The 11961-nt window shown below is 44.7% G+C and overlaps 1 protein-coding gene across 1 annotated transcript; it reads right to left on the bottom strand.

The window, feature by feature from the left end:
- Nucleotides 1-9261: 9261 nt before the first annotated feature.
- LOC100986632 (transcription factor BTF3-like) lies at nucleotides 9262-9886 on the bottom strand. Its single transcript, XM_034961335.3, has one exon. The coding sequence runs from the start codon at nucleotides 9848-9850 to the stop codon at nucleotides 9362-9364; it is 489 nt and encodes a 162-aa protein (XP_034817226.1). The 5' UTR covers nucleotides 9851-9886; the 3' UTR covers nucleotides 9262-9361.
- Between the last annotated feature and the right edge of the window lie 2075 nt (nucleotides 9887-11961).

Here is an 11961-nt window from a genome sequence, read left to right on the forward strand (position 1 = left end):
ACCACATTGCTTGATATTATTAATTTCAGGCTGGGCATTGTGGTTCACACCTGTAATCCAGTACTTTGAGAGGCCCAGATCAGAGGATTGTTTGAGCCCAGGAGCAAGACCAGCCTGGGCAACAAATCAAGACCCTGTCTCTAGAAACACAGACAAAAAATCATTAATAGCAATTTCAACTGTCTTTCTTTACTATTGGTGTGCTTTGTCTTTTTTATACTTTTACTTTCAACCGACTTGTATCTTTGGATCTACATTGTATCTTTAGATCATTTATAAAATGCATTCTGTCAACCTCTGCTTTTGCTTTTGAGTATTTAATAGTTTGAGAGGTAATGGAAGTATTGCTAAGGCAGAATTTACACCTGTCACCTTGTTCTTACTTTTCCATATGTATTTATTGTATTTTTTAGTAGAGACAGGGTTTCTCCATGTTGGTCAGGTTGGTCTTAAACTCCCAACTTTAGGGGATTTGCCCGCCTCAGCCTCCCAAAGTGCTGGGTTTACAGGCATGAGCCGCTACACCTGGCCCCTTAATTATTTTAAAATGTTACTTTCTTAGTGGTTTTCCTGTGGAATAGCAATTAATATCTTAATTTATCACAACCTAGATTGGATAAAAAGCAACTTTTTATCTTATTTTATGTCATTTTATTTTTGAAACAGGGTCTCACTCTGTGACCCAGGCTGGCATGCAGTGGCATGATCATAATTCACTGTAGCCTTGACCTCCTGGGCTGACCCGGGCTGGCATGCAGTGGCGTGATCATAACTCACTGCACCCTTGACCTCCTGGGCTGACCCAGGCTGGCATGCAGTGGTATGATCATAGCTCACTGTAGCCTTGACCTCCTGGGCTTAAGCAATATTTCTTACTTGGCCTCCCAAAGTACTGAGAGCAAAGATGTGTGCCTCATGCTTAATTTTAATAGGATGAAAAATCTCTTCTCCAATATTGCTCTGCTCCCTCCTGCATTTTGTGCTGTAAAAATGATAAATATAAAAAGTATATGGTATGGGTCCTGGGCAGAATCATCCCACCCCCACCCCCACCTCCCTGACAAGATGCAGGTCCGAGTCCCTGGAACCTCTGCACTGGGTTACATGGAAAGCGGAATGAAGGCTGCAGGTGGAGCTGAGGTTGCTCATCATCTGTCCTGGAGATGGGGTAATTCTCTGGATTTCCCAGGGGTCCATTGTAACCACAGGATCTTTATACAGGAAGATGGGGACAGAAGAGGGAGAACAAGACAGAGGGCACCCTGAGGATCCAGCCTGGTGGAGCTCCATTGGAAGGTGGGGAAATGGGTCCTGTGCCATGGATGTGGGCAGCTGGAGAAGCTGGAAAAGGTGAGGAGGAGACAGGTTCTCTCCAAGAGCCTCCCAAAGAAACACAGCTCTGACAGCGCAGTGATGTTAGCCTCAAAAGACCATTCAGACTTCTGAGCTCCAGAACCATAGGAGAATTTAAGAAAATCAATGTGTGTTTTTGTTTTGTTTTGTTTTGTTTTGTTTTTGAGTTAGAGTCTCGCTCTGTCACCAGGCTGTAGTGCAGCGGCATGATCTCGGCTCAGTGCAACCCCGTCTCCCGGGTTCAAATGATTCTCCTGCCTCGGCCTCCTGAGTGGCTGGGACTATAGCCACATGCCATCACGCCTGGCTAGTTTTTGTATTATTTGTAGGACGGGGTTTTGTGATGTTGGCCTGGATCTCTTGACATCGTGATCTGCCCAACTCAGCCTCCCAAAGTGGTGGGATTACAGGCGTGAGCCACCGTGCCTGGATGAATGTATGTTGTTTTAAAACACTAAATTTGTAGTAATTTGTAACAACAGCTATTGAAAACTAATACAGTCTGATTTAAAGTGGTCCTTGCTTTAGGAAGAAAAAATTCAGGTGAAGAAGGTCCAGGATTGCTCAGGCAGGTGGAAATACTGCATTTTGAAAAAGACACTTTTACATTTAAAAATGGTTAGGATGGAAACTTTCATGTTACATGTATTATATCACAATTTAATTTGTGTGTGTGAGCATGTGTGTGACAGAGTCTTGCTCTGTCACCAGTCTGGAGTGCAGTGGCACGATCATAGTTCACTGAAATCTCAACCCCCTGGGCTCAAGGCTTCCTCCCCACTCAAAGTGGGAGAGTGGGGGGCAGAGTAGTCTGAGCCTCCTGCTGGTCATCCTATACTTGCTGTTTCTTATGCCCTGGCAGAAGGCTCAGTAGTATTCACACTCCTGACTTTAACATCCCCTGCGGTAGATTGGTCCAGAGGCCGAGTGGGTCTTGGCTGTGAGTGCAACCGGGGTGAGTCATCCTGCCAGGCTTGGAAACTATGATATTCAGGAAACTTTTCTCATCATCCACCCCAATCCTGTCCCAGATGAGAGGAACAGTGAGTGCTGCAGCCAGGCTCCCTGCCTTCCCGGTGCTCCCAGCATCACATGAGTTCCTCCCCAGATGGTGTGGGGTCTGGGCTCTCTGTGTTCACCATGCTCTCACCATTGGCTCCCCATTTCACGGCCCTCCCAGCATCATCCCAGCCCCTCCAGGGTCACTGCCTGACCAGGTGGGGGTTGGGTGAAGAGGCAGAGGTCGGGACGAGACCCCTGGTCCAGTTTGACTTTAGGTTCCTCTCTGAAACGTGACTGTATTCCACATCCTGTTCCTCCAGCAACCTCAGTTGAGATGATGTGTAGGGCAGTGTAGAATCAGGGCTGGTGATGACCAATTCCTGCCACCATGGCTTTTTAACTATATTGATTTTTCCTAAAACGGATAAACAGACTGGCAATAAGTTATGGAAACACTGTTTTCCTTACTAATAGTGCAGATGTGTGTACGTATCAATGCTGGTTTTTATAACAAAGATAAGCCCATAGGCACTCTGCTGCACGCAGATTCTATCCCAAAATAACAGTTTGAAGATCTTCCAAGACCCACACATACAGATTCTTTTCCTTTTTATCTCTGCACAATATTGCACAGAATGACTGCATCACAACAAATGTAACCAGTGTCTATGTGTCCATCTTCCCAGCAGTTCCTGCACAGATGCCGCTGAAGAGAGGTGCCAGGGAAGGGCAGAGAAGAGGCAGTCTGTCCCTTAACATAAGGCTGATTCTCTCGAACTGTGCGACCGGCAGAAGCAGATGTGTGTGAACTGGACACAGATTGAAGAATCTGCCCCTGTTGAGGTGGATGGGCCTGATTGTTGTCCCCCAGCGTCCTAAAACTTGTACGGACTTGGATAATGAGGAGGCTTGGGCTGAGATGTGAGTCCTGTTGGAGACTCCCTCTCTACCTCTCACCGTGGTCCCTCTCAAATACCCAACGGAATTCCAACTTGAAGGATTGCATCCTGGTGGTGCTGAACTTGCCTGCCAAAGATGTGTCTGACCTGCGTTCCTGGCTCCCTGGTTCAGAGACTACCTTTCTCAAGGGCTCTGTGCCTGTGCTGGGAAGGAAACAACCATGGGAAGGAAACAAATGTGTATAAACTGCTGTCAATAAATGACACCCAGCCCTTCCAGCTCAAAAAAAAAAAAAAAACAGACGCCCAGCCCTTCCAGCTCAAAAAAAAAAAAAAACAAAGAAAAAGACACCCAGCCCTTCCACCCAGCCCTTCCAGCTCAAAAAAAAGAAAAAGAAAAAGACACCCAGCCCTTCCAGCTCAAAAAAAAAGAAAAAGAAAAAGACACCCAGCCCTTCCAGCTCAAAAAAAAAAGAAAAAGAAAAAGACACTCAGCCCTTCCAGCTCAAAAAAAAGAAAAAGAAAAAGAAAAAGACACCCAGCCCTTCCAGCTCAAAAAAAAAGAAAAAAAAAAGACACCCAGCCCTTCCAGCTCAAAAAAAAAGAAAAAGAAAAAGACACCCAGCCCTTCCAGCTCAAAAAAAAAAAAAAAGACACCCAGCCCTTCCAGCTCAAAAAAAAAAAAAGACACCCAGCCCTTCCGCTCAAAAAAAAAAAAAAAAAGACACCTAGCCCTTCCAGCTCAAAAAAAAGAAAAAGAAAAAGAAAAAGACACCCAGCCCTTCCAGCTCAAAAAAAAAAAAGACACCCAGCCCTTCCCGCTCAAAAAAAAAAAGACACCCAGCCCTTCCAGCTCAAAAAAAAAAAAAAAAAAAGAGAGAGAATGAAATAAATATACTACTTTTTCAATTCATGTGAAATATTTTCTTAAATGGTGATTAAATTGCTAGGTCATAAATATTTCTTTCTTGGTCCTAACTACTTAATAAATACATTCTTCGATATTTCTTTTGTTTTGGGGTTGTCTTGAAAATGTTACGGAGGCACCTTCTGGATTTTCCCTGGACCACTCAAGGCCATATTCGCGGGCTCTGCCTCCTGCGGGGAATGCTCACTTCTTTGAAGCCAGGACTCACATGTCACCTTCTTTGGAGACCTTCCTGTTCAGACTACTGAGGACCTGGGAGCTCCCCTCCCAGTCTCCTTCCCACAACCTTGTTCCCCGCCCCCAGAATCATCTGTCACCTTCCTACACCCGATGCAATGCACCTGCTCATTACGTTCACCTGCTGTCCCCACTGGAGCAGGGATTTTGTCTGTTTTCCTCAGGGAAGCATCCGCAGCACAGCCCATTGTTGGTGCTGAGGCTGTACTTACCCTGTGAGTGAATAAATGAGAGGCAGTGATTGGGGCAGGGGCCTCTTTCCTGTCCATTCATTCACTACACTTTAGATGGTAACTTACGACATGGTGGGACCCGTGTTTTCTGGGCACAACAAATCAGTGTACATTGTGAAGTCAAGAAGTAGAAAGAAATGTTAGGTGGAAGAATACGAATTTTCAAGAAGCAGTTGGGAAGAGTGAGACAAAAACCAAACAAGAAAGGGGCAAGGTTGGCTTGGTTGTAGCTAACATGGTGGAGAAATGCAGCTGTCTGCAATGGAGACTGGGCGCTATTAGACTCGTCTGCAATGCTGAGACCACCCCCACAACCTGCCCTGCATCTTCCTCTCTCCTGAGGCTGAATGCAGCTCTTGTGCCTTCAGTGCCAAGGAAGCCACAGTCCCAGGCCAGAGGAAGGGCTGAGGTGGACAGTGGAAAAGGTGGTAGGTACAGAAGGGGACCCCTGGAAGCAATGAGTTCCTGAGGATAAACAAAAAATGTCACTTGAAAATGGGACAAAAAAGAAAGGTATAAATAACAAGATGGCGATTATCCATAATTCCATTACACAGTGTTTAATGTTAGGGTTTTGGTATAATCATATGTAATTTTTATAACATTATGGTCATATACCTTACACTTATTTTAAATGACTAGAGTATATTTTTTTAGAGCAGGGTTAGAGTTGATAATGCAGAGTTCTCTCTCACCCCTGTCAGTTAAACCCATTTTTTGTTTTTGCCTCATGTCATTTTATTTTCTTTATTCATTTTTAATTTCAACTCTTTTTATAGATTAAAGAGTACACGTGCAGGTTCGTTACATGGGTCAATTGTGGGAGGCTGCGGCTTGGGGTCCCAACTATCCCATCACCCAGACAGTAAACGCGGTACCCAGTGGGTGGTTCTTCAGCCCACATGCCCCTCCTCCCTCCCCTGTCTAGTGATCTCCAGTGTCTGTGGTTCCCATCTTTATATTCATATATATTTAATGTTTAGCCCTCCTCTTATAAACGAGAACCTGCAGAATGCAGTTGCCTGTTCTTCTGTTAAGTCACCTAGGATAATGGCCTCCAGCTCCATCCATGTTGCTGAAAAGGACATGATTTTGTTCTCTTTCGTGGCTGCATGGATTTCCATGGTGCATACATACCACGCTTCCTTCATTCAGTCCCCTGCTGCTGGGCACTTAGATTGGTTCTGCGTCCTTGTTCATGAGAATAGCACTGCAATGAACATATGGGTCTGTTTGATTGAATAAATTATTTTCCTTTAGATATATCCCCAGCAACAGGATTACTGGGTTGAATGGTAGTTCTATTTTACCTTCTTTGAGAAATCTCCAAACTGCTTTCCGTAGTGGCTGAACTGGTTTGCTTTCCTAGCAACAGCGTCTAAGTGTTCCCTTTTCTCCTCAGCTTCACCAACATCTGTGGTTTTTTTGACTTTTTAAGAATTGCCGTTTTGGGCCGGGCGCGGTGGCTCACGCCTGTAATCCCAGTACTTTGGAAGGCCGAGGCGGGCGGATCACGAGGTCAGGAGATTGAGACCATCCTGGCTAGCACCGTGAAACTCCGTCTCTACTAAACATACAAAAAATTAGCCGGGCCTGGTGGCGGGCGCCTGCAGTCCCAGCTACACGGGAGGCTGAGGCAGGAGAATGGCGTGAACCCGGGAGGCGGAGCTTGCAGTGAGCCAAGATTGCGCCACTGCACTCCAGCCTGGGAGACAGCGAGACTCCGTCTCAAAAAAAAAAAAAAAAAAAAAGAATTGCCGTTTTGACTGGTATGAGATGGTAGCTCACTGTGGTTTTGATCTGCATTTCTCTGATGATGATTCATATTGAGCATTTTTTCATGTTTGTCGGCCACTTGCAGGTCTTCTTTGAAAAGCGTCTGTTCATGTTCTTTGCTTACTTTTTAATTGGGTTTTTTCCTCTTGCTTGTTGAGTTGTTTAAACTCCTTGTAGATTCTGCATATTAGACATTTGTGAGATGCATAGTTTGCAGATATTTCTCCTACTCTATAGGCTGTTTACTGTGTTGCTTGTTTCTTTTGCTGTGAAGAAGTTCTTTAGTTTAATGAGATCCCATTTGCCAATTTTTGGTTTTGGTTCCAGTTGCTTTTGGTGTCTTCATCATGAAATCTCTGCCAGGTCCTATGTCCAGAGTGGTATTTCTAGGTTATCTTCCAGGATTTTTATAGTTTTAAGACTTACATTTAAATCTTTAATCCATGTTGAGATATTTTACATATATGGTGAAAGACAGTGGTTCAGTTTCATTCCTCTGCACGACTAGCCAGTTATCCCAGCACCATATGTTGAATAGAGAGTCTTTCCCCATTGCTTATTTTTGTTGATTTTGTTGAAGGTTAGATGGCTGTAGGTGTGAAGGTTTCCTTCTGAGCTCTCTATTCTGTTCCACTGATCTAAGTGTCTATTTTTGTACCAGTACCATTCTGTTTTGATCACCATAGCCATATATATATATATATATATATTTTTTTTTTTTTTTTTTTTTTTTTTGAGATGGAGTCTCGCTCTGTCACCCAGGCTGGAGTGCCGTGGCGCGATCTCGGCTCACTCAAAGCTCCGCCTCCCGGGTTCACCCCATTCTCCTGCCTCAGCCTCCCGAGTAGTTGGGACTACAGGCGCCCACCATCATGCCTGGCTAATTTTTTTTTTTTTTATTTTTAGTAGAGACGGGGTTTCATCGTGTTAACCAGGATGGTCTCGATCTCTGACCTCGTGATCCGCCCGCCTCAGCCTCCCAAAGTGCTGGGATTACAGGCGTGAGCCACCGCGCCCGGCACCATAGCCGGGCAATGTGATGTCTCTGGCTTTGTTCTTTTTGCGTATGATTGTTTTGGCTATTTGGGCTCTTTTTTAATTCCAAAGAACTTTTAGATTAGATTTTTCTAATTTTGTGGAAAATGACATTGGTATTGATAGAGACAGTGTTGCATCTATAAATTGCTTTTGGAAGTATGACCATTTTAGCTATATTGATTCTCCAACCCATAAGCATGAAATATTTTTCCATGTATTTTTGTTGTCTCTGATTTTTTCAGCCATGTTTTGTAGATTCTGTTTTCACCCAAAATCTAGCAGAATCACTCATTTATTACTCCATATCATGGAGGAAAAATGATATAACATTAATTCTCTACTGGGTAATACAACAAAATTCCAAACTCAGTAGGTTTTTGGTACATAGAACTCTTTATTTAAATATCAGTAGAGGGCAACAAATTACTAAAGGAAACAATCATTAATATAATTTTTTATTAGATATTTAACGAATTATCTTTCAGGACATGGAAAGAATCCCTGGAGGTCTGAAGTCTAACATGATTGTTTTACTGACAATATCATTTGGAAGAACAGGGTCATCATTCAGAGAAGTAACTGATTTTCTAAACAAAAGCAGAAGAAAGAAAATGTTGACATATCTTATTTAGTCAGCCAGAACTTTAAGTGCAAAAATTCCATCAGGTAACACCAAGAGAAAATAGCATAAGATGTTAGGAATAACCGGTGGTAAAATTGTTGACAAAAGGGATCAAGGCAGCGAATGAGCTATTGGGTCCATGGTGTCATCATGATCTGCTGGAGGCCTCTGGACATACACAGTACGTGGTGGGCAGGTGGCCAGCCAGAAGGGAAAGTTTGATCGAGACCGTGCTCACAGGGGCTTTTTGGTTTCATCTTCAGCCTTCAGAAAGGATACAAATGTTGGTTTAAATGGTGAAGGAGAACCCGGATCACTTTTCCAGGTCTGGAAACCCAGTGACACCCGCAGTTTCAAGGCTGGTGAGAAATCCACAAGGAGGGGAGCAGAAGCAAGTGCAGTGAGGAAGAGGAGTCAGGAGGGAGAAGGGAGAGGAGAATGGGAGAGCACAGGCACCCCCAGGAGGAGCCCCCCATGAGGGGGTCCTGTTCACACTCACTCAAACACACACACACACACACACACACACACACACACACACTGGACTGATTAGATCTGAACTCAGGACAGCTACCTTTGTTTTCTTCCCACTTACTTGTTCTCTTCAGCATTTTTTCCCAGTGTGTCAAGAATTCCTCAAGCCAAGTTTCCATCTCCCAGTGAAATCTTCTGGAAGAACATGGCCACATCCCCATTCTTCTCCCACTTCTCTTTCATCTTCTTGGCTCCAGGATGAAGCACTGTCTACTTTCTGTTGTTTGGGTCAAAGAGGATGAACCTCTATCCATTGAAGAGAAACTGCCAAGATCCTCTGCTGTGTCCATGGGCTTTGTGCTCACAAGACATCCTGGCCCGCAGGGTGAGAGGCTCTGCCCCTTTGGAAAGAGATCAGCTCTGATCTTGACAAATTCTGAGCCCCACCCTGCTTCCTTTCCTCTCTGCTGCCCTTGCTCCTTGACCTCTCAAGTGATATAAACCTGATTTATTTGTTTATTTTTAATTAATTAATTATTTTTTAACTAGGCTAAGAACATTATTAACCTTTTTTTCAAACTTTATTCTCAGGCTTCTTTGGCTTAATTAGCTGCAAAGAATAAATTGTGTATATGCAAAAACTGAAAAGAGCTCAGTGTCCAAGAGGCTTGGGCTCAAAAGTATTAGACACCTAGATTTTATCACATCCATAAACAAACATTTCTTAAAAAGCAGTCATAATATAAAATAGCAGTTCCTAGTAACTTATTCAAGTTTTATCTTCAGAAGTTGACTCAATTCAGTTTGCCTCATCCTTGAAAGCCTCATCAAAATTCTCCACAAGATCTGGAACTTCATCATCATCATCCTCTCCAGTTGCAAATGGTGCTGTTCCATCCACAGATTGTTTGGGCAGAGCTTCAGCCAGTCTCCTTAAACTAGCCGGACTGTCTACACCAAGCTGGATTAAGATGCTGGGTAGCATTTCTGTCAGCTGCTTTGTCTTAGCAGGGCCTGTAATGGTGAAAGTGTTCCCTGCCAGAGATGTCTGAACTTCAGGGTTGTTAAAGTGGATCACTGTTCCTTGGTTTGTAAACATATTCACCTCTTCAATACCAGAGATATTGTTTACCCCTAACTTCTTTAAGGAGAACTGAAAGTTTTTATCTTCTGCTGTGGCTGTTCTATGAACCACCTTCTTCTTTCTGCAAGCAGGTCCTTTCCCACCAATGCACACTTGTGCCTGCAGTTCGGCAAGTTTTTCCTGGTTCATGATTGTTTCTTTCATCTTGTCGGAGTGGATAAGGGGCCGCGTGGGAGACTAGGGTTGGTGTTCAGGTTGTCTCAGGTGGACCAGCTGAGATTAGGCACACACACGCTGGGATGCCCACCTGATTTATTTGTTGCATGAACACATTAAAGGTTTCTAAGCTATTATAGTGTCTGCTCCCTCCTGTCCTGGGCCATTTTAAACTTACCACTGGATATTCAATTCTCCACTCGAATGTCAGGCAGTTGCTCTTTGAGGAAATCCACCACGTCTCTTAGTGTTTCAGTCTGTTCTTCCCAGGCTTTTGTGACATTGACTTTCTTCCCCAGAGAAGCAAAGGCTTTGGCCTTATGGCTAACACAGTCATAGTGAAGAAAAGGCCTTTTATCCACCTGATCTTGAACTCCACACCATCGTGGTTCAGGTCTGGACTTAGGAGTGACGATGAAGTCATAGCAAAGGCAGCGTGTGTGTGTGGAAGAAAAACACAGGAGGGGGGTGGTGTGGGTGGAAGTGGAACCTGAGACCCCTCCTCCCCCTTATGGTGACTGCAAGTAAATACCTCTGAGGGGCTGGGCTGGCAGAGCAAGATGTGCCCCAGCCAGGACTGTCATGTCAACTAGTTAAAGACTAGAGTGTCTCCTTTGCTAGAGTACAAGGCGAGGAAGGTCCCTGCAGCCATAAAACCACGTGTCCTCCCAAAACATATCCCACCTGGGCTCTGCCCACATCGGTCAGCACATGACCTTGTCATGTCAGCAGCCAGGCCTGCTGTGGCAGGAAAAGGCCTGGATGAGGAGGATCTTCCTCAGCAGCCCCTGTGGACTGCAGGAGGTGGGAGAGGGTGTGGGGGCTGCCCTAGGATGCTCCAGCACAGTGGGTGGGGTAGGACAGAATCCAATTTGTATAATAAAGAGATTATTGTCATAGTCACAGGATTTAACAAGTTGGCAAAGCCCCTGGCGATGCTGCCCATCTGCTATGAGATGCATTCCTGAAACCTTGGAAAAGGGATGGTTCACAAGGCTAGAAGTAGAAAATCTAGAACTTCTAAGGTAGGGCATAGAGGAAGGGATCACAGGCTCAGAGAAGTGCCCATGCCAGAGGGGTGTCAGTGTGAAAATCCAGAACAATGTCCGTCCTCTATGCTCATGGGAAGCCTGGAGGACTCTTGTTTACCCAGCATATAAAGAAGGCTCTGGGAGAAGGCAGCAGACTGTCAAGAAGCTCAGGGATACCTGTTACTGAAGGCCAGGGTTGGGGGTAGGAAATGCTGTCCCCTAAATGACTCCCAGGAGTAATGATCTGAAATAACTGATCCCAGGTGGAGGCTGTCACCTGTCAGGAGGAGGGAAAGCCAAACAACCTGCAGTCTGATGTCCAAGGAGGAAGGAAGCAAGAACCTGCAGGGAAGGCAGAGAGAAGCCAGAGAGCTCCGCCAACAGAGTCACCCCACCCTCTCTCACCTGCTCTCTTCTAGCCCAGCTGGCAACCCATGGTATGGTGCCCACCCACACTGATAGGGGTCTTCCTCTCCCCGTCCCCCGACTCAAATGTCAGTCTCCTCTGGCAACACCCTGACAGACACACCCAGAAAGAATACATTACCGGCCATCTAGGCATCCCTTATCCAATCCACTGGACACCTAATATTCACCATCACAGTCCCACAGACCACACTCTCATCCACACTCCACCCCGACCCCAACTCCCTGAGCTCTGCCTCTGGCAGGGGTGAAGGATCCAGTCTCTCCCTGTCTTCACTGTGATTATGATGACAACCATCCTACTAGGTGTGAGGTGGCATCTTCTTGTGGCTGTGATTTGCATTTCCCTAATGGCTATTGATGTTGAGCCTCTTTTCATGGGCTTAGTGACCAATGTATACTTCTCTGGAGAAATGATCATTCAAAACCTTTCCACATATTTATATTGCATTATTTCTCTTTACAATATTGAGTTGCAAAGAGTGCTTTATATAGTTGGGATACTGGTCCCTTACCAGGTATATAATTTGCACATATTTTTTCCATGCTGTAAGTTGTCTTTTCACTTTCTAAATGACATTCTTTTTGAAGCAAAGAAGTTTTACCTTTAGAATAAGTCAAATGAAACTATTTTTCTTTTGT

This window comes from Pan paniscus, chromosome 5 (genome assembly GCF_029289425.2).
Source record: "Pan paniscus chromosome 5, NHGRI_mPanPan1-v2.0_pri, whole genome shotgun sequence".
Lineage (NCBI taxonomy): Eukaryota > Metazoa > Chordata > Mammalia > Primates > Hominidae > Pan > Pan paniscus.

Bases quoted from the DNA above. Each gene is read 5' to 3' on its own strand.
- LOC100986632 (XM_034961335.3), bottom strand. From the start codon at position 9,850: ATGAAAGAAACAATCATGAACCAGGAAAAACTTGCCGAACTGCAGGCA.